Here is a 23,558-nt window from a genome sequence, read left to right as displayed (position 1 = left end):
CCTGGCTTTTCTGCCTCCGTCCATAATAATATACATTATCTAGACTAAATGTCCTCTAAAATTAATGTTTATTTGCAACATAGTATAGCAAACTATTACACAATCAAAAAAGTCTCTGTTTTGAATGACTGGGGTCGCCAGAAATTTGTGATGTTAAAATGGGGTCACACGCCAAAAAAGGTTGGGAACCAGTGCCTTATGGTGACAATTCTTTATGTAGACATTTTGTCATTGATTGAAAAGAACCAAAACAGCCCAAAACATTTCAGACTCTTGAGAAACAACCTGCAGTAGCAGCAGTTACTGTTTCCCGACTGCAACCTCCCAGAAACTTTGTGCTGAGCACCACAATGCAAAGGAAGCCGCTCTTTCACCTGAAGTGGATTCTTAAAGATGTCACCGGTTTGGAATCGCTTGTCATTGCTGACATTTGCTGTCATGAATCCACAGTAGAGGTGAGACGGCAGAGTGAAGGGAAGTAACACAGCGGGCCAATTAATTCTCCGCTCCCATCTCTGACTGCATTTGTGACATCAACACCGCCACAGTTTGCACCCTTACCCCTACATCAGTTATGCAAATAGCGGCAATTTCACTTGAATGGCAGATCGTCTTCCTGAAATGAGGATGGGCAAGAAGTGAAAATGAAAAATGGAGGAGATGTGGGAGCCAGTCAGCCTTGAAATGATTTAATTTAAGTGAAGAGGAGTTGACTTTGATAAGTTTTCATTTTAATAATGAATGTTATGACCGCTTCAGGGGTCCAGTTACAAAGAAGAACCATACACTGATATAAAAAAAAAAAAACGGAGACCAACTGGGTTGACAATCAGCCGATCAATCACTACCAGAGAAAACTGAGGCTGAATTGTCTGAATGTCCTCTGTGTGTGAGTGTGAGTGAGTGTGTGTGTGTGTGTGTGTGTGTGTGGACCTATTGTACGTAAATAAGATGCTCCTGGGAGTTTTTTTGACTCCCAGACTTAAATTTGCTGCCAGAGGAAAAAAACAGCTTCAGCCTATTATGTAGGATTTTTCAGATTTTCCAATATGCCAACTCTGGGGTGTGTATGCATATTTAATGAGGCCATTGCCTCAGTGCGATTTTAGTCTGAGAAGGATTTCAGCCCACTGTCATTATGAGTGATTGTGCTACCTCATGGCACATTCTAGTTGGATGTGACAATAACTATCTCTACACCCCAAAGCACCACTGATCTTATTATGATTATGACTTCTCCATTCACTGTATAATCAAACCCTGACACGTCATAGAATTTATGCTGGAGCTCTTACAAGTTTAGCACATGGAGGGTTTATTTTATTTTTGTATTTTGTGCGCTCTTTTCAGTAGAAGACAGACCAAATCAATTCTTAAATACGTTGAATCTTGTTTATTTTACAGGTGGCAGGAATAATCAAATGACAAATGAAAAAATAATTGGGTTAATGTTAGGGATGTCTGTTGCCATGGTTAAAAGTGCATTAAAAATAGCTTTTACCGTCTAGCATCTGAAAGTGTCAACACATTTATTCTCAAGTGCCACCACTGAAGGTTTAAATATTAATGTGTTTCACTGTTAAATGAGAGGCTGTCGCTGTGCACATGATTGGTTTCTGCCAAACTTCATATAAAGGATTTAAGGAAAATAGGAGGCAATATTTCCATATTTCAGATAAAGAATGAGGCGTTGTGTCGTTGTTTCTTGCTTACAGTTTACAGCTGTTTGTGTTTCTCTATTACCGCGGTCCGTCTGCCTCGGAGGCAGTGTGATTAGCCGTTAAAGTTTAGATACGCTCGTACCGTTTTCATGTCCGCGGACTGTTTGTGAAGGTCTAATAAGATGTAATGAGTGAGCCGTCCCTCTCTCTGCCACCACAGTCATTAAAATGAATCGCTCAAAGGAATAGGTCATCTCTTACTGTCTGTAAGATTTACTACCATCCATTTCATATAGAGGACAAAGGAGTGTTTCACCTTCTCTCATCATCTATTATGAGTTTATTCAATGCTGTACATTATGTGCCTACATATAATTCAATTCCCTTTGGCCAGGACTCCAGAAAGGATTTCTATTCATGGGCTGGAATATGATATCCGGTAAAATGTAATAACCTTGGCTGCTTCAGTGTCCTGAAATGGACAATCTAAAAATGTCACTCACAGTGTCCCTTTATTTCCGTCTTTCATTCTTGCTTCTATCTGCTCTTCTCCAGACCGTTATTGCAGTCGTGAGCCACTCATATACTGACTTCATCCCTCCTCTGCTAAAAATATTCTCTTTTTTTTTTTTTTTTTTACATTAACAGAACATATATTAACATATTCATTTTTATTTTTGGTGGTTTTTTTCCATCTGTCATAACTAAAACCCAATTACAGATATTTCACTGCACTTTACAAGAGGCCAAATACAGTATACAATACAACATTGTGTTTTGCTTTGTTTTGTTTTGTTTGGTCTGTCTGTTTTTTGTCTTCTTGTGCTGTATGCAAAGCTGCTGAATACTTGAATTTTCCTAGGGATTAATAATCTATCTATCTATCTATCTATCTATCTATCTATCTATCTATCTATCTATCTATCTATCTATCTATCTATCTATCTATCTATCTATCTATCTATCTATCTATCTATCTATCTATCTATCTATCTATCTATCTGAATCTGTCTGTTGTCTATTTACTGTTTACTCATATGACTCAGCTTTAAGCTTGTTGTGTTGCTCCCCAATCTTGAAAAGTTTTACTTCAAGGGGTGAAAAAAAAGGTTAAAGTATGCAGCAGCTACAAGACACAAAACCATACGTCTATCGAACTATGTGAGGTGACATCTGTCTGTGTTTGTGTTATTCACAGCTCCAAAAATGAAGCAGAGTGGTTGTTGTTTCTTTTTTTTGTTCTTTTTTTTGTCTGACAAATACAGATACTCAGAGACAGTGCCACTGATGGAACAACAAAAGTCTTGCAGGGTCTTTATATATTTCAGAGATATTTTGCACACTGATATTGATTTTCCGCCTTTTCCTTTTGTTCCTGTTATTCTTTCAGAAGGTGGGCTCGACAGACTGACAGAACGACAAGCGCACACACACACATACAAACACACACTCATGTATATGTCTAGTGAACAAGCCACACAATTTACTGCGTTAATTGACTTAAATGCCACAAGCCTCTCTAAATGTCACTGCACTCGATTTTAACGTAAAGTAAGTGCAACCAGGTGTGGAATAGTTTTACAAACTACTTGAGTGTAGTTTGTAGGATATTTCTTTTTTTCTTTTTTGGTACTTTTATCATTACATAATAATAATAATAATAATAATAATAATAATAATAATAATAATAATAATAATAATAATAACTTTATTTATATAGCACCTTTAACAACTGAGTTTACAAAGTGCTTTGACAGACAAAGCAAAAGTGCACAGCAGCAGAATAAAAACATAGAAAACAACACAACACAATAAAAGAGATAAGTACAGCAAACACAAAAACAGGAATAACTTTGAATGTATTGTAGTGGAGAGGGCAGAAATAACATCACATGATGATGTCAGATCAATGCGAAATGAAGGAATGGAATAAAACAACATCATGTCCTGTATGTCAATGTGAATGAATAACCAAAACAGGGTAAAATTAAATATTCAACATTAAAAACATGCAACAACAAGGCAAGTCTATAAAAATGTGTTTTAAGAAGTGATTTAAAAGAATTAAACTAATTAAAAAGTAAAAATCCAACCTCAGAAAATCAGTTTCTCCTCCTCTTCTAGAGGAAAAGGAAGTTTTTCTCTCCGCTATGACAGATTACATTCCTGCCTTATGTTTTACTGATGTTGATTGAAAATCTACATCTGTGCTCAAAGCCTTAATCAAATAGTCTTACTGCTGCTGGTAATACCTCAGGTTTATTTCTTCACTGTCTTTTATAGTAAAATATTCTACTTTCAGCTCTATTCAAGCACTTTCATTATTTCACAATGCTTATAATGAACCACAGATGGGTTGGCTTTATTATTTAGAATTTAGATATTTTGATTCTGTAGTTATGAACACAAACGTATTATTATTTTTATTATTAAACTGGATGTTTGTTTATATTGTGCACAAAACCCCCAAAACTCATGACATTATAATAAGCAATAAAACAAAACTGCAGTGGTCACATTTTATTTCCTGTTCATTTCACAACAAAATCATCTAAATCTTCAAAAGAAATGAGGAGAAAGGGCTGTATGTTGTGATTTTCTGATTTTATTTTGAGCCAGTTTCGTCAGTCGTAGCAAATATTTTTACTGTGGGGTCCGATCAGGCAGTAACACGTGGACTGATTTCATGTTCAACAGTCTCTGTCATGTAAGAAGAGTAACTTATATGCATGTATTATACATATTTGAGTAGGTATTTATAAGCTTTTTAACATTATGTGTAACAAAATTTGGAAAGATTAAAATTTTAGGTGAAAAATGTCAAATTTCTGCTCTGTAACACATGGACTTGAAACAGACATCGATTTTTTAAGCTTTACGCAATCATTGAAAACATGCGGTTCTCGACAGAAATTTATATTGAGTAGGACAAAACCTTTTAGATATTATGTTCAACTATACTGAAAATAAATTTTGGAGTAAAATATTGAAAAGTCTCTGTTTTATTGACATGAGAATGTGGTAACACCTGAACAGGTTGCCATAGTAACACTTGGATGACTCTTTACCATTGTATGCATCACCCAAAATGTATCAAAGGATCATTACTTTCTGAAAGTTTCAGTCAAATATCTGAATTATAAGGAATGTGAAAATTAAAAATTGGTATTTGTGTGGTAACATGTGGACAGGGCTTTTTAAGCAACTCACAAATGTTCAAACTCATAAATATCAATAATATTCACAAAATAATGAAAATCTAATACTTGAAACTTAACAGTCATCATATTGAATACATTTTCACATTTTTTAGATATGATTTTTAGCATCAAATTCAAGCTATGACTATGGTGTAAAAAGTACAATTGATAAAATCAGTTGTAACTTTTTTTCTCCAAGTGGTATTTTAAAAAGGATAACAGTTCCATAAAATAGAAATCTTGAGCTTTGAGCCCACTTGATAAATGATGTGTGCAAATTTATTTTTTCATGTTGATGTTCACTTTTGCTTTTGTTGCTATATTGTAGTGATATTTTACTTGCTACTTTACTGAACTCTGGGATCACTAACACTACCAGGTTTTTATGACAAATGACCTTCACTTTTTCATCCACAGCTTGAATTACATGACTTCTCATCTGCATAAAATATACAGAAAAATGCGTTATTGGGGAGAGAGTTGACTTCACAGCAGTGCACAGCAACAGAAGAACTGCTCATGAAGGTGGACAACGGGCTTTAAACAGAGGGGAATTTTCACAGCAGGTTTAAAGGAAAGGGTTAAGTCTCAGCTCTTTGCTTTCATCTTGGAAAATGCTGCTGCTGCTGCTGTTCAGCTCTGAAGGAATTATCATGTTGAGCCTGCCTATGGCGCAATGTGTGTCAGTCACCGTATGTACTGTGTGTGTGTGTGTGTCCATGCATGTCCATAAATACGCCTTCCTATGTGGAGGTAGACCTACATACAACACACATGTGCATATGTGAGAGGTGTCTCTTCTGCATTGTTATTTTTATTAAGGGTTCCTCCCTGTCACAATGATAATTTTCTTTTTAGTTCACTTCTTTTTGTTCTGTTTCTGTGCTGCCACCTCTTGGCCGTCCCTGCCTTTGTGATCAATTAAAGTGTCACTAAATTTTCACATTTGCCTGAGCTGTCTTCGCTTTACATTTTCTCTTCAGTATATAATTACCTCCGCCAGGTGTAACGGTTATGTTTTCATCGGGGTTGGTCTGTATGTTTGTTTGTTTGTCTGTTAGCAAGATAACTCAAAAAGTTATGGATGGATTTTCATGAAATTTTCAGGAAATGTTGATACTGGCACAAGGAACAAATGATTACATTTTGGTGGTGATCGGTGGTGGTGGGGCTGATCTTTCTTGGCAGAGGTCTGTGCTCTCCAAGTGCTTTTCTAGTTATCTTTAGTTTGATTCCCTTCCTGATTTCACCTTTTTTATGTTCTTGTATAAATAAACAACTGAAATTGCAGTTTGGTTGATTGTCATTTCTTTTTAACTTGCTCCCTTTTGTTAAGGGACATGGAAGGAGGGGAGTCTCACGTCATGTTTGCGCCTTGCTAACCCCTAGATCACAGGTGTCAAACATGCAGCCCGGGGGCCAAATCCGGCCCACCAAAGGGTTTAGTCCGGCCCTTTGGATGAGTGTGTGAAATGTAAAAATTACACTCAGATATTAACAATCATTTTAGTTTAGTTTCCACATTCAGACCAATATGATTTAAAGTGGGTCGGATCAGTAAAATAGTACGGTAATAACCTATAAATACTCACAACTCCACATTTTTCTCTTTGTAAATGTAAACATTTTCATGTATTTACACTAAAACAAAGTATAATTTCACAAAAACTGTGAATAAGCTGAACAAACATGAACCACCTGAAATGTCTTAAGAGAAGTAAGTGCAATTTTAACAATATGATATCTGTAAATAATAAACTGAAAATAATATCGTTAAAATTGCACTTATTTATTCAGTTTGTTCATATTATTCACATGGGTTTGAAAGATAGTTTGTGGATGTAAATATTTTCATAATGTAATCTTACTTTTTTCACACTAAAACATAGAGGAAAGTTTGGAGTTGACATTATTTATATATTATTATGTTGTTATTTTACTGGTCTGGCCCACTTCAGATCAGATTTAGCTGAATGTGGCCGCTAAACTATGATGAGTTTGACACCCCTGCCCTAGACTGAGCATAACAATTTAATTTTTCGGGAAGGGATGTATATTTACCTCCACCAAGGAGGTTATGTTTTCATCAGGGTTTGTCTGTTTGTTTGTTTGACTGTTTGAAAGATAACTCAAAAAGTTATGGAAGGATTTAGATGAAATTTACAGGAAATGATACTGGCACAAGGAACAAATAATTAAATTTGGGTGGTGAGCCGGGGTGGGAATGATCTGGCTTGGTGGAGGTCTGCGCTCTCCAAGTGCTTTTCTAGTTTCTAATTATTTTTTTCTGACGTTCCTTTATATTTACCACATGCCGCCTACCCAGTAAGGGCAGTACACAACACAAACCTACTACAGTCTAGTTTTATTCACTTCACTCTTACTCTTCACACTCTATTCCATGCTCCTCTGTACTGCTTGTGTATGCTTATGCCTTCAGGAAAATTGATACACTCAAACACTGCGCACAACAATCACAATGCATATATATGAGAGTGTATGCACTACCCCGAATGATTCAAAGCAAATCTACCCTGATCCATAACCTCAAACACACACAACCTTACATCTTCTTCTGGAGGGAATGTGTAAAAACAAAAAGACAGACACTGACTGGATTCCAGTATCAAAGACTCTTTCAAGCTTTTACTTCACAGGGACTGTCTGCTTTTATGTAAAACCATTGTTACCCATCATGGATGCTTAGCCTATATTAAACATCTGACGTGCAGCACATCATCTCCAGGAATCAATAAAGTCAAGCTCGTTTCTCCTAGTGCCAGGTTGTGCATCTGTGACATAGACGGGAGTGAAATTTGGAAATGTCAAAGTGAGCTTTAAGAGGCAGAAATATCAGACTTTGAAGTAATTGTTGACTCACTGGCATTTCTCAATAAAGCCTTAAAACCCACTCAGTGATATTATTATATTATGGTCAGTCTGTGCCGTTGTGGCTGCCAATGTTTTGAGCCTGTTAAAAAAAACAACTAATCATTCCCATCCAAATTCTCACTAAATCATACACATTTTGTGATGGATGACACATGAACACACACAGTAAACCGTACATTTTCTAAAGGCTATGTTGAGACTGCAGGCAAATGTGGCCCAAATCCGATTTTTTAGCCCATATTTGTATGTTTCGAATTTCCATTAAAACCAAACAACAAAAGGATTATATAAAAGAAAGTCCAACATTCAAAAAGGAGCGGGATGAATTTTAATTTATAATCTCCCGCCCCCTTACCCTAAATTCCTACACAAAACACGATATCGCTGTACATATCACGGATAGATTGTCCATTTTGCAGCAGCATTTCACATTATGGTAAACTCTGTCCTTTTCATAGCAGTAACAGTGCACATATCAAAAACAAAAATAAACTCTGTCCATTTCATAACAATAATACACATTTTCAAAAAACAAAAATAAACTCTGTCCTTTTCATGACAATAATACACATTAAAAAACAAAACTAAACTCTGTCCATTTCATAACAATAATACACATTAAAAAACAAAACTAAACTCTGTCCTTTTCATGACAATAATACACATATTAAAAAACAAAAATAAACTCTATCCTTTTCATGACAATAATACACATTAAAAAACAAAAATGAACTCTGTCCTTTTCATGACAATAGTACACATATTAAAAACAAAAGTAAACTATCCGTTCCATAACAGTAATACACAAAAAAATAAACTGTCCATTTCTTAGCAGTAATATACTTATCCAAAAAAACTGTATCCAATTAATAGCAATACCCATATAAAAAAACAAAAATAAACTCATAGGTCATATGTGACCTGTATACGATCTTTTAAAGACAGTTTGAACAGCACAAATCTGATTTTTTCAAATCCAACCCAGGCCACTTTCATATGTGGTCCTAAATCCGATACATATCCGATATTTTGCAATGCGACTTCAGTCTGAACCGTCATGTCGTGTATTGAAAACGTATCGCTGTATTTGTATCAGACTTTTCAAGTTTATAATTAATCAGTAGTTATAGTCAAAACAGCATCCTCCTGATCTATTCATGTTTTGTTAAACCTTAATTATTTTGTGATGTATTTTTTTTTTTTTTTTTTTCTGAAGATCTATGGTATTAAATGCACTGGTTCTGTCTCATCATCTTTGTGAATTCTGTCATGTTGCCTTTATCTGACCTTTATGTCTTTGAAATGCGACAAATGTCACAATTATGCGTCCCAGGAGGAGTTGCGGTGGAAAAAAACGTATCTACTTCTGTAAACACAGTGCGTGCGTGATCACGTATCACATCAGGACTTCTTTTGTGCATGCAGATCACCTCAGGGTCGCATTCAGTTCATACTCAAAACTGATAGAAGTCGCATTTAATGTGTAATATGAACGAGCACACAAAAAAATCGGATTTCACCAAAAAATCTGAATTGTGCATTAAGACCTGTTGTCTGAACATAGCCTAAGTCTCAAAAGTACATGCAATGGTAAGACCCTGCAAACAAAACATATTCAGTCCTGCCAGAAAAGTAAAAGAAATCAGACCAGCTGACACCTGTAGTTTTCTTCCATCACGACCTTACACGGCATCATATACTTTCAACTCAGATTTATCTAAAAACATTTCCTGTCTTTTAATTTGAAGTGACCAGCAGGAAATTACTTTTTTCCTTTAACTTGTCAAACCATTGTGAGAACCAAACTACACCAACAGGAAAACACATCAAAAAGTACCCCATTTTTGCAACTGTTCTGCACTGTTCCCTCACTACACTGGCATGACAATACACAACAGATGAGCCATTATGTTCCCCCATAAAAGTTAATTAAAGATAGAGCCGATCGGAAGAGGAACACTGCTCTAAATCACACCAGAACAAAATGTGAAGTGATAACAAAGACCGCAATCTTTTATTTGATTCTGCATTTGATTTTTGCATGTGAAAAGCATCCTTTAAAAATCTATATCATTGGACTTTCAGTAATTCTTCATCAGATTCCACAAAACATATCAGACAGAAATGACTAATAAGTGACTTCTTACCACCACCAGAGTGTGAACGTGAGAGCGAATGAATAATGGATCCATAATGTAAAGTGCTTCGGGTGCCTTGAAAAGCGCTATAGAAATCAAATCCATTATTACTATTATTCTACAGTGGCATTAAATTAATAACAGGGAAGTGCACAAATAATTGAACTCATTTTCATTTTGAGGGTGGGAATAAATGTATGTTTTGAGTCATATATATAGATGTTGTCATCATCATATCATATCATCATCCACTATAGATGAATTCCACTATCGATCAGGTCTTCAGAAAATAACACAATCACCAGTGGACTCCCCTTGAGTACACTGAAATGACAAGTAATATCATAACTACAGTAATATAAAAGGTAAAGCTAGGTAATATATTGAATCAACTTGATTAAACAGAATTTTGGTGTCTGTGCAATTGAGATTATTCCTCTGGAGAGTTTACTGGCACAACATAAATCAAAAATACAACCTGTTTTCTTCAAGTAATCGGTTAATTGTGAGTGTGTTTCTCCATTCATACCTGGCCTATGGTTTTAGTAATGAAAAAGTAGCTTGGAATCAGGTTTGTTTTCTATTAATGCAGCCAGAAAATAGTTAAGAGTTAAACAGGTAAAATCATAAATTGTCCATAACATTGGAAAAAAAATCAGAATTCAATAACTCTACTCATAACCAGTGCATCAGTCTTCAATAGGTACTCTAGAGAGATAATCAGCATGTCATATATGAGGGGTCATTCAGTGGGTACCAGAGTTAGAAGAAGAAGTCATGGTTGAGCCTGGAAGTCTGTAGTTTGATGATTCTGAAGTGTCTGTCAGCGGTCACCAGGTCAAACCGGTGAGTCTAGCATGTGAAGAGTCCTTTAAAAAGGTTTTTGGCTCTACAAAGACTGCAGAGAGTGAAAATGTCTCCCTGGCAGGTCAGAAGGCAGCTGATAATTTTCTGTGCTATGTTTAAGACTTTTAAAAGCTCTTTTTTTCTTCTGCTGAGCAGCTGGCATGCAACACTGAGTTACAGCAGGTACGCTCTTGATGGAGGATTTTAGTCGCTGTTATGCCATCTTGATGACCGTGGGGGTGTTGGCAGACCATAATCCTTTGAGATGGTGGCTCCCAGGTATTTGAGAGTGGAGACCTTTTGTCCCTAGTCCCTGTCGATGTAGATTGGTCGTGGGTCTACACTGTGCTTTCTGAAGTGAATGTTGATTTTGTTTTTGTTTTATTCAGGTTGAACGGTCAACTCATCTCCTCATGAGAAAAGTCCAACCACAATTATGTCATCCTACACATTGTCACTCCCAATGTAGTCATGGTGTCACCCCTATAACAATTATCTTTCAACATAAAGGACAGGTGAAATTTCTGCAGAAACGCAAACATTAACACAGCATGAAATGGGATATGAACGTTGGTCTCTGGGTTGCTCACAAACTTTGGCGTTCCACTATGACCTTTCAACTGGGAGTTTGTTCTTCCATGTTCTTCCTGTGCTGTGTGGGTTTCCTCTCGGTCCTACAGTTCTCGCTGCTATCAGAAACATATATGCTATGTTAATTCTCCTGTCGGTGCCCTTGACCAAGGTAATGTATATATCTGGAGAAGCCCACAGCTCCTTGTGTGTACAAGGTTGCTGGAGCACCAACAGGGGGGGTAAACATGACAAATTCATGGGCCCCAGTATTTGTGGGGGGGGCCCCATAGAGCAGTGGAGGGGCCTGGTGGATACAGGTTAGAAGTTGTGAAAATTGGGTGTAAGATCCGCTGTATAAGAGAGGTGTAGAAGTTGGGAGGCAAACGTTGAAAGCATGTTTAGTTTTGTTTTGTTTTCACGTTATCGTAAGTGATGTTGTTTATGGACCACAAACCCCTCCCCCCTCCAAATTGAGAAGACAGTCAATTTCTGTAGGGTCCAGAACGATTATGCTTTCACGGGTCCCATAATTGCTAGCGGCGCCCCTGCAAGGATGAGTTAAATGCAGATGTTGAATTCCCCTATTTGTACAATAAAAGTGAACTTTACTGAACGCTGAGTTAATTTCTGATTTCTAAGTCACACAGACTTCTATGAGGTAACCAGTCATGTCAAAAATGGACACTGCTGGAGTACCAAGTATGTTGTAAACCGACGCCAAGGGATCCTGACCAAGAATCAGTATGTGATAATGTGGGAGTGAGAATGAACGCTGTTGTCCAAGAATTTGATGATGGCGTTGGTGAGTCGGCTCGGCTTGTATCCGAACTGTCAGATGTAGAGAATATGGAGTAATAGACTCAGCACAAAAGCCCTGCAGGGAGTTGGTGCTGAGTGTGAGAGTGGAGGGAGGTGGGGGTCAAGTTTAACAGATTGTGGGCCCGTTGGGAGGTCTTTTATCCAGATCCAGGTGGGACGGAAAGGCCTAAGTCAGACGGTTTGCAGACAAATATATCTACGAAGTAATGATTATGTTAAATGCTGAGCTATAGTCTAGCTCCCCTGGTGTTTTAGGTGACTCAGCACTGGATCAAAAGCAATGGCAAGGACCTACAAGCTGAAAGAGGAAGGGAGGTTGGTTTTAAAGGTGCCCTGCCACACAAAACCGTTTTTACGAATATTTTTTAAAAGTTTTTTTTTTTAAGTCCACAGGTGTTTGTGTTATGTAGTGAATTTGAAATTGAACCACTACCTCCTATCTGCTATCGCCACTGAAAAGAAATAAGCGGAGAAATCAGGCCAATGAGAAAAGCTGGTCAGTGTGACGTGTTAATGTCTGAGCTCATTACTATTCATGAGTACACCCGGATGAGACCACGCCCACAAAATTCATCTAGCTCAGTGACAGTTTTCGTATACAGCAAGCTGTAAAGGGGGGGGTGAACATGACAAATTCATGGGGCCCATACAGCAGTGGAGGGGTGCTGAGCTGCATTATGTAATAAATTCCCATTATGTAATAAAAGTTCAAAATGTAATAAGAATGTCACATCATCTTGTAATAAAGCCGCATTATGTAATAAACTGACGCATTTTATAATAAACTACCTCAATGCATTATATAGTAAATTTTTTCGCATTATGTAGTAAGTTATTACAAATTGAGAAATTTATTACAAAATGCACTTGACACTTGCACTTGAAAATGTAATGTGCTAAATTAATCTTTAAACTGTGTGGTTAAAGTTCTGATTCCATTACCTGTAGCTCCTGTGACTAATTTCTTCTAAATTGCTCTGAAATTATATTAATTTGGATTGTTATTACATAATGAGCCATGCTATTACTTTTTTTTAATAAAAATGTGTCAAGTGCATTTTGTAATAAATTTCTCAAATTGTAATAAGTTTCTACATAATGCGAAAAAATTTACTACATAATGCATTGAGGTAGTTTATTACAAAATGCGTCAGTTTATTACATAATGCGACTTCATTACAAGATGACGTGACATTCTTATTACATTTTGAACTTTTATTACATAATGGGAATTTATTACAAAATTACGGCTCAACAAGGGGGCCCAGTGGATACAGGTTAGAAGTTGTGAAAATTCTGTGTAAGGTCCGCACCAGAGAGGCATAGAAGCTGGAAGTCGGACATTCAAAGCATATTAAGTTTCACTTTCGGTTTCCGCCAGTTCCTCTTCTTGTTGCGCAGGGTAAAGAATGCTGAAAAGCCAGGCTCTCATTGGCTGCTGTTAGCCAATCAGAGCCAAGCAGATTAGCATGTTGAATATTCATGAGAACTAGCACAAACTGAGCTGAATCTTCCAGCAGGCTTTCTATACCACATTAGAATGGCTTGAAACTTGGTAACCAGGGCATTTTTTTCCCCAAAGAATGTGACAGAGTCTGTGGTAGAACTTCAGACATTCCACAAAAGTAATACCGTACTTTCTGGGCTATAAGGCACACCCGAATATAAGCTGCACTTGACTATAAGCTGCGACTGACTTTAAGTCGCACCTGACTATAAGCCGCAGGTGTCCACGTTGTAACATGAGATATTTACACAGAAAGATGGTAAACAGACAGATTATTTAAATATTTATTTCCATACCTTCACTGCTTTTTTCCAAACAGTGCCTGTAACACGGCTGTGAAACGACAGGAACACGGCTGGTTCAAAAACCCAGAAAAGTCATTGATCGCTATCGTCATCTTCCTTCTGCTCATTGAAACCACTGCAGTCGTCTTCTTCAGTGCTGGAGTTGAACAGCCTCAGCTCCGTCACACACCTTCTACGCCTCTCCTCCATTGTTGCTCAATGGCACTTATGTGCAGCAGCTCTATTTCCTTCTTGGACAGACACATCAATTGCTTTTAACTTAAAAGCTACAAAATATGATTTCTTCGTGTGTTTTCCAGGATGAGGGTTTGTGCATGACACGCAAAATGACTGTTCAAAGTTAAGATTAAAACTTCTCTCCGCATCACCTCTTCCACCTATCTGTCTCACTTTTGCGCTTCCTGCTAGAGCGCCCCCTGGAGGCCGTGAGCCCATAAAAATCTATACTCGAGCTGCATCGCTGTATAAGCCGCAGGGTTCAAAACGAGAAAAAAGTAGCGGCTTATAGTCCGGAAAGTACGGTAAAATATGTGTGGCAGGGCAACTTTAATGTAAAAACAGTGTCACAAAACATTTCATGATAATCAGAGTGAGAGAGTATCTGTTCAGACTTCAATGGGTAGGTTTTGGAGGACAGGGATGATGGTGGCTCATTTACATTACAAGTGACATGCGCCTCTTGGTTTGATTCAGAAATCAACGTGGAATATAAATTCGGTCTACTACTTAGCATGTCTGCCTGCTCATATTCCTGTGATATACAAAAAGCATCCTGCTATAAAACACACAGGAACAGTGTGTCAAGAGTAAAGCTACAGACGCTGGTTATATTCAAATGGATTAGTTACGCGAGACTCAATACTAAATGCGAATCCATTTCAGTGATAAGTCCGAATCCTGCCTGGGGAGTCGGCATCATCTCCTACTCTCTTGTCAGCATGCCTGAGCAGCTGCATCTTGTGTGCTCCAAGTAATATGACATAGACACAGAGGGTGAGTGAATATACAATGAAAAAGATAGTGAGGGAGAGAGAGAGGGGGGAGTTACTGATGTGAGGACAGGGAGAGTACTCAGATGAAGATACCCAGCCAAGAGCAAAGCAGCGGAGACAGAAAGATACATGTATACAGTACATGAAAGCACACCTCTATTCCGTTCCTATATCATGTTTGTCGTTTTTGCAGAGAAACAAGAGATATATTGTCTCAAGGGAGGCTTTGACTGTTAATCCTTGATGTTTCTATATAAGCTTTCAGCATATTTCAGTGTCTGTATCTGTAAACACACGTGGATAGTATGTTTCATCAGGCCAAATAACAGATTGTGATGACACAGAAATCAAAACCAACAGATCTGTTGTGCAAACCGTCCAGTACACACACTACAACAGGAATGAATGCAATACACTGAACACAACTGTATGTTTCTGTGCTTTTCCATTGGACATATGCGCAAAACTATACCAATATTTACTAAATGTCGAAAAAAACAAAGTGTGTAATGTCGGTTTTTCCATTAAATCACAAATGCGATGATTTGTCCATTTATCGAGAGATGACACAAGAGGTCATTTCATAAACATGGCGACGAACATAAATATGGTGTTGATTTACAGATATATTCATTATTATTATATATTACCCCTCTATCTTGTATTAAATTTAAAAATGATTGGGTTTCCTGGTGTGTCCACATATACCACAATATGTTTCTTCTTCTTCTTCGCTTGTTGTAATGTATGTCAACATCCGTTTTTTTAATTCACCTGAGTCTAGTTGCGAAAAAAGGTCTTTGCATTGCAGTTTTGCGTGATATACCATTTGCGCTACGCCCGAAAAACCACCTCTTGCCAGCACAAAAACTTTTAATCGAAAAATGAGACTTTTGGCAAAATTGCTGTTTTTCCATTAGGTTTTATGCGCAAGTTATATTTTCACAATTTGAGGGTCCATGTAAAAGCAACTGGTGACTGTGAAATAATTCAGCGTCTGTTAAAGTAAGGTCCAACAATGCAAGGATCTAACATTATGGAAATTATCCTCTGCTTTAAACTGTTTTCTGTGTAGTGTTAATGAAAGGGTGATGGTTGAAATAAGCAACAGTCTGTCAAGTGTCAGGGGGCCTTTCACTTTGTTGTCGCTTTTGTTTAGATACAGTGAGAAAATACAAGGCATACACAAAACTGAAAATACAGACACAATCCAAAAAATAAAAACTGAGTGGATTCTGCGGGCTAAATTCAGTATTTAGTGTGATACCTGTCTCCACAAGAAACATCTGATGTGTTAACTGAATTCTGGTGTAAAAGACCAGAAAATTAATGTGGTAAATCTCATATTGTCTGAACAAAAGAGTTAACGATAAAGTCCAAAAGGAAGTCAGACTAAATAATCGCAACTTTGGTTTGTTTTAGTGAAAATGTAGCTTTATACGGTACTTATTTCCCATATATCCTGGTTGTATCTCAATACAGACACTGGAAAACTGCACTTACGTTGGAGTTTTGGACATGTCCTTAACCCATAAAGATCCAAACATTCACCATCGACCAAAACCATCTGCTGATCTAAACTAAACTGTTTAATACCTGTTGTTGTAAATAATTGGTGTAAAATACAATTTGTCATCTTTTCGTGGTCATCAGATATGACCCATTTGGACGTTCAGAGGCTCCATAGTGATTGTGGAAACACTGTCATCTTCTACAACATTGATTCACCAATAAAACCTATGGAGATGGATCAGTGACAGTGGATGGAGATACTTGTTTTATGTTCAATTAATTATATATTGGCTGAAAAGTCACTTTTTCTTTATTTTTCTGTTTTTGATGTAATAACCCTCAACTCTATTCTGAGCTTTAATGATCATCTACATGATTAGTAAATTAAATATTGGATAATATTACAATAAATGGTGATAAATCACTTAAGAAAAGTTAAATATAGAGAAAAATTCATTCGGAAAGTGCCACAAAAGTAACACTGGGTCCTTATGGGTCAAATCTACTGCTAATATATTGATCACATTATTAAATTTGAAATACTGTGTTAGATACTTGCTAATGTTACACGTAAAATTATAACATTAATGTCAACTTCACATGATGCATTAACACAATAAATAATAGGTTAGCAAAAAGATTCCAAAGTGAAAAAATGCTAATGTAGCTAAGTTATGGTGTTGTATTTGATGGTAAACTTCATGAATCAGCTGCATAATAAACTCTTCACTAACTGTAACGTATTAACCACAACTACATTCCATATTTCTGTTAGGAAGAAACATTTTTGATTCAATAAAGGGAGGCTCAGAAAGTTGGTATCAGCAATAGTACATCTATCTAAACTTACATAACAAATACATAAGCCTCCTGTTTGTCATAAAGTCTTTTTAGTGGAGCAATACTTCACAGAAGGACCACTAGTGCAGGTATGACAGGGTGCACTGCAAGTGAATGTAATCATAATGGCCCCTACAGAAAAAATTACATAGTATTTCTAAAGGCAAGTTGATGTTTTTTGAAAGCACCTTGCAGCTGAGCTAATGCTATGCTATTTCACTTCAAGATACTCCGACAATAGCTTCAATTTCAAGCCGCATTTGTTACCTCTTTATATTAACCTACCATGAGAATGCATTTCTGTCTTTTCTTGTTTCCCTGCTATGTGAGCACAATATTTCCCTAATCGATGGTTAAAGTTACAAAAGCAGGACTCTGGTACGTAATCAAAGGGATTTATTATTTTTAATATAATTCAATTAAGTGTCGTAGTCTTGCTGGAAGTATTTATATATTTATAAAGATGGGGTGATGATGTGTGTTGAACCAAGAGGCCACTTTAAACCTGTAGTTTGACTGTGCCACATTATTTGTAAGGTGTTGCTATTTTTTTGGCCACACTGCTCTATATTCCCACAGGCGCTGTCAGTGTACAAGCCCCTCCAAACCCTTTCCCTCTCTTCCTCGTTAAACCAGCATCTGCTGAGGTAAGAGGCCTGAAACCCCCCAACCACATTCATACACACACAGATACACACACTCTCAGCCCCCCCCCCTTTGCCTTGGTTTGCGCTCTCTCTAGCCTGCCATCTGCCACAGAGTTGGACAAGACCCCACTTATACAGCAGCCACACACAAACACACACACACACACACACATTTACACATTTGCTGGAAAACATCTCCAGTACAGACACACATGGATGCACACAAATATACAAACATCCACACTCGTACACACACAACGCCAAAGTTAGCCAGGCTGCATTTTTAATGAGCAGCCCCCCATGAACAAAACAGCTTGCAGGGTCATAATGGTTTCAAGTGAAGCCCCACCCCACACCCCACTAAACTGAGCCAGTGAACTCCTCCCCTCCTGCCTGTGACTGGCCTGAAGACAGGGGGGAGACAGGGAGGACAGAGAGGGGAGAACAACAAACTCTAATTACTCCTCCGTGGCTCTCAGCCCCCTTCAGCATTTTTATTTCAAGAGTACAGAGGGAAGGAGGCAGGAGGGGAGAGGAAAAGGCGAGGTCGAGGCAAACAGAAAAAAAAAAAAAAAAAAAGGATCTTTGCTGATTGAACATGAAACCCCTCCCTGTGGCGCTCCCTCTGACTCCTCTGTGCTCTCCCTCTCCTGCTTGTTGTTCATAATGCCCCCTCACTTTCATTGCGATTGTTCATCACCCCTCAGTTATCCACAGTGAATAATGATGTTTCCTCTCAGAGAGAAACCAGGAGAGGAGTGGGCCTAAGGCCATGCATTCTGATGGTCTAAGCATTCCCCAGTTACACTCCACTCGGGCAAAATCAACAGTGCATTAGTGAGGGAGGGAGGATGCCTCGTCTTCCTCCTGCATCCTTATTCTCCCGGTGCTGTGTTTGTTTGTTTTACTCATTATTTACAATCTGTATCACCCCAACGTCCCTCTGCATTTCCCCCTGCTGCAACTATATACAAAGATGCAGCGTGAGTGCAACAGCGGATGCAGGAGGATGATGCTGTTGTCTTGTACAAGCAGACCCGTGTGAATTAGTAACGGTATGTCTGCTCTCTGGGGATGTTCATTCTCGCCTTCCATGCTGCTATCATTGTCACTGTCACCCGGACGGAGCTCGTGGAGGGGGCACGGCCACTGGAGGAAAGCTTCCTTTTGTCAGAGATGGTAAAGATGAAGAGACAGCTGGGCCCCGATCCAGAGTTTCTGGCTATTTCAAAAAGGCTGCTCAGTTCACGGCAGCTGCGTTACATTCTATTCTTCCTTTTCCATTGGCCCCGTTTCCATTTTCTGTCCACTTTAGAGTCTGTTATCTATACCATAACATGGGTGATTTAAAGGAAACTGCAAGTGTAGAAATGTACCAAAGCGCATTTGGTCATATAGTTGCAATAAAAAGTGTTATAATTTTTTTTTTTGGTCAAATCCTAAAACCTAACAAAGTCCTTTATAATCAGGCCATGTGCAGTATTATGGTCCTGCTGTAATAGAAGCCATTAAAGACACATTATCTGGTTCAGTGTGTCTATCCGCTGCTTGTGCCGATGTAGGGTGAAATGGGCCATTCTAATCCTCATTAACATAGCTAATTTCACATAAGAGAAAGTTGATAGTGGGTGTCAAAACCACTCAAAGGTCAACCAAGCAAGCTACATTATTTGATATACAAGTACGCATGCGCATTATGTGCCTCTGGGAGTGTGACTGTGTATGTATGTTCTTCTTGTTTGAACATTTATTGAGTTGAACTGCATATACAGGGAGGTTAGACAAAGCGGGCTGGTTGCAGTATTTACAGTATAAAGGAGACTGAGCTTCATCATGAGTCACAATAGGACAAAAAGAAGCAAAGAAAGGATGATAAGGAGAAAGGGCAACAGGCATTCATTTTTTTTCCCCTCTCCTCCCTCAGAGGGTGTAAATGCTAACCTTTGGTCAGATGGAAGAAAGTGGGGATCAAACATGTGACATGATGCTCCTTCAATGGAGACTCTGGCATAAAGCCATGTCATGAGAGGAAGAGGAGACGAGGCTGACATTAGAGGCACAGAGATGCTGCCACATGACCTTTAAAGGGGACAATTAACGGAACATCACACTCTTTATGCCAGCCGTGTTTGGCTGTATGTCACACGTGTCCAGCTGGATAGAGAAGCAAAGAGACGGCGGCACCTGCAGAATATTTAAGCATTTGCCCACCATCAGCCTAGCCAATTATTTAGGTTTTTTTTTTTTTTTTAAATACAACAATCAGTATCATACATCCGATTAGCAAGACAATAAATAACTCTGATACAAGCCACTTCCTTTTACCACCTGTATGAGATTTTGAGCAATGTCCACTCTGATTGGTTATGCATCGCAAGTCACAGCCTATCAACAGTGAAATGAGAAAATAATGTGTGTTTATTTAATTGTTATTTTCAACCTGACAAGTGACTAGTACTGATATATATTATGTTTGTGTTTAAAGCTTTACAGTGAAGTTTGATGCTGGACTTACTCAAAAAATTTGTCACAAAATTCTTCGTTTTTACTACAAATGTATCAGTTCCACACATAGATTAGTAATAACCAGTATCAGCCCCTATATCCAAGAATGTGTATATGTATTTGGAAATTTGTTTACTTTAGGTATTAGCATTTAACAGGCAACATTTTAAGATGGCAGCTTTTTGTTAGTTTTATTTTGTTCCAGACTTACCTGACATGTAACCTAGACTACTTTGAATCTCTAAAATATCAGAAAAGATTGTAATGCTTTGTTCAACTTGGCTTTTATGTGACGAAAAAGCTGGTAGCAAAGGAAATTAGAAACAAACCAAAAGTGTCTGATTCAGAACATCGGGTATGTTAACGTTGTAGCGTTAGCACAAAAAGGAAAACCCACTTCTATATGATAAAAAAGATTCATGTGGTGGTTCTCAGTCTAGTTTATGTACTAATTTTTTGCAATGAACAGTGTCTCTAAACCTACTATACATATGCACTTTATTTTGCTCAATTGTCTTTTTAATGTTCAATGTTTTTGTTAAAGTATGTGTTTTTAAGTGTCTATTTTTAAATACTTTTACTGTTTTTATCATATTGCTTTCCTTATTGCACCAGTACCTGAGTATACATTTCATTCTTTCGTAAAATAAACCTTGAACCTACTTGTTCTTAGTTTATACCAAGAGAGTGACTTGGTAAAAGAAAAACTAGACTTTAAGAATCTCTCACACTAAGACAATCGGATCACAAACACATGTCTTCCTCTTGTTCTGTTACTGCAAAAACAAAAATAAAGGACTCACTCAGTCACCCTCCTGCGGGCAGTGATGCTGGCCACGATGACACTCTCCGGTCTTGGGGTGGCCACAGCTTTGAAAGTCCCCTTCCAAAACTTCTCAAAGAGCTGCTTCTCTTCCAGCTGCTGGAGGCTGGCGGTGCTGCGCTCCGAGCCCAGGGATGGAGGGGGGCCACAGGGACCGAGTTGAAAGGAACAGGGGGGCTCCATGTGCGCTCCCCCAGACTAAAGCGTCTGCCTTGCCGGACAGCGTCTACTCACACATGGAAGCGCTCAGCAGTTGTCGTTGCGGAGCTGTCCAAGTACTGAAGCGATCCGTGCTGAGTCCAGTAACTGTTCCACACCGGCTTCACTCCTCTGGCAGCAGCAGGTCAATGTGTCAGCGCGTCGGTCTGCTCTTGTCTCTAGAGCAGGAGCGTGGGGAGAAGGACAAAAGCTGACCCTCTCCAACTGGAGGCTGAGTATTGTTCTCTGGGATGAGAGAAGGAGGGGTAGGGGGGATTTTTTTTGTTCCTCTCTCCGCCTCCCCTCTTCTGTAACATCTGCTACTTTCTAGGATGGGGTCGGGAGTCCGAGTGCTGCCTTTTCTCTCGGCATCATTCACAAGAGACGAAATATGTTTCGGTCCTTTTGTTGGAGTGAGAGACAAAGTGTTTTGGCTTTAGTTTTTCTTTTTTTTTTTGGCGGGTTGTTGCTGTAAGTGCAGTGTTTTGGTGTCGTGATGATTGCACGCGTACGCACGGTGGCTTGAGAGCGAAGCGGCTGTTGAGGCAAGTGTTGCGGTGTGTCTGAGGGCAGGCGTGAATGTGCGCTGGAGAGTGTGTGAGTGAAAATAGAGTGAGGAGCTCAGCTGAGAGTGGCTTATTTTGTGTCTCTGAGGCTGTGACGTCAAAGCTGGGGGCTGGACGCAAGGGAGAGGGACACCTCTGTCATCTTCACTCTCTCTCTTTTCATCTACATTACACTCATCTTCTTCTGCTATACTGCTGATTGGGATAACTTCTCATCTAAACTCTTACCGGCATAACTTACTCTTCTTTGATCAGTACTGAGGAAGAAAAATCAACTTTTCTTTTCTATTGTCTTTTACAAAAATGTCTAGTTTGAGTGCCACATGTTATGTTACTTTGAGTGACTGCAAAAGGAAAAAAAAAAAGACAATTTAGTATTATATTCAAGATAAAGAGCATCTCATCACATCACACTATCACAATAGGATCCACGAGAACATATTGCATCACTAAAAAAGCAGGACTTCTGTATTTATTCACTGCACATCATAGAATTTTAGTCTTTGTCTGCTTTGTCTTTAGTGCATTTATTGCTGTTGTCAATACTTCACCACACCCCGAATTGAAATTATTTAACACTTGTAGCTAGATTTTAGAGGTAAAATTTATGACATGAACCAAAATCCCCATTCTCATCTTTAAATATATATATATATATATATATATATATATATATATATATATATATATATATATATATATATATATATATTTATATATATATATATATATATGTATCATCAGAGGTCTGTTCATCTGCAGCTGCAGTGTCAGCCACATTACTTTAATGGACATGGTTACAAAGTATTGACCGACTAAAGTGAATAATAAATCACTTTATAACAAGAGACAGTGCTTAGGATGGTGAGTTATTATGAGGTCATAATGTGAAAATGTGATTAGTGATGTGTTCACTGTACATAAAGTGTGCAGTAAACTGTCTTTGCCACTTTTCTCTAACACACACACACACACACACACACACTCAGTGTCTTGGACAAAAGGCAGAGTAAATCAGCATAACAAAAGGCCTGGCTCACTGAGGACCAGCCAGAGCATGTGGCTGACACAAACCTCCCCCAGGGGTTTCAGCTTTTCCCTGCCGTTGGGCACCTCCTCCTCCTCCTCCTCCTCCTCCTCCTCCTCCTCCTGTCTCCTCTCTGCTTGTACACGACACATAACACAGAAGCTCGACAAGCTCCTCCCCAATCCTCCCTCAACTCCTCTCCTCCTCTTCATTCTGTCTCTAATGCTGCACATCATCTGCTGCTTATATGTGGGACTTGGAAATCTTTGAAGGTCTTATTGATACGGGCCAAAATATTACACGGAAAAGCCACTAATCTGTTAAATTTTCATTCTTTTGGCCTTTTATCACCATATCCTGTATTGATGACTGCGGCATCAAACCATCAGATTCGACTTCACTTCAGTACTTTTGCTGTTCTAAGGGTTCATAACATCTGACAACTTCAAATATGTTCAATATATGTGGGTTTTTTTCATTTGAGTCTTCTTAGCAGCCATTCATACC

The 23,558-nt window shown here is 38.3% G+C and overlaps 1 protein-coding gene across 1 annotated transcript in view; it reads right to left on the bottom strand.

Moving 5' to 3' along the window:
- Positions 1 to 22,054, bottom strand: part of srrm4 (serine/arginine repetitive matrix 4) — a 112,785-nt gene extending 90,731 nt beyond the window's left edge. The window contains exon 1 of the mRNA XM_030143443.1: positions 21,241 to 22,054. Coding sequence (XP_029999303.1) covers positions 21,241 to 21,443 — 203 coding nt within the window. The 5' untranslated portion in view covers positions 21,444 to 22,054. The remainder of the gene's footprint in view (positions 1 to 21,240) is intronic.
- Between the last annotated feature and the right edge of the window lie 1,504 nt (positions 22,055 to 23,558).

This window comes from Sphaeramia orbicularis, chromosome 9, assembly GCF_902148855.1.
Source record: "Sphaeramia orbicularis chromosome 9, fSphaOr1.1, whole genome shotgun sequence".
In the NCBI taxonomy this organism is placed as follows: Eukaryota; Metazoa; Chordata; class Actinopteri; order Kurtiformes; family Apogonidae; genus Sphaeramia; species Sphaeramia orbicularis.
The sequence above is the reverse complement of the archived record's forward strand: the minus strand, read 5'-3'. Positions and strand labels throughout refer to the sequence as shown.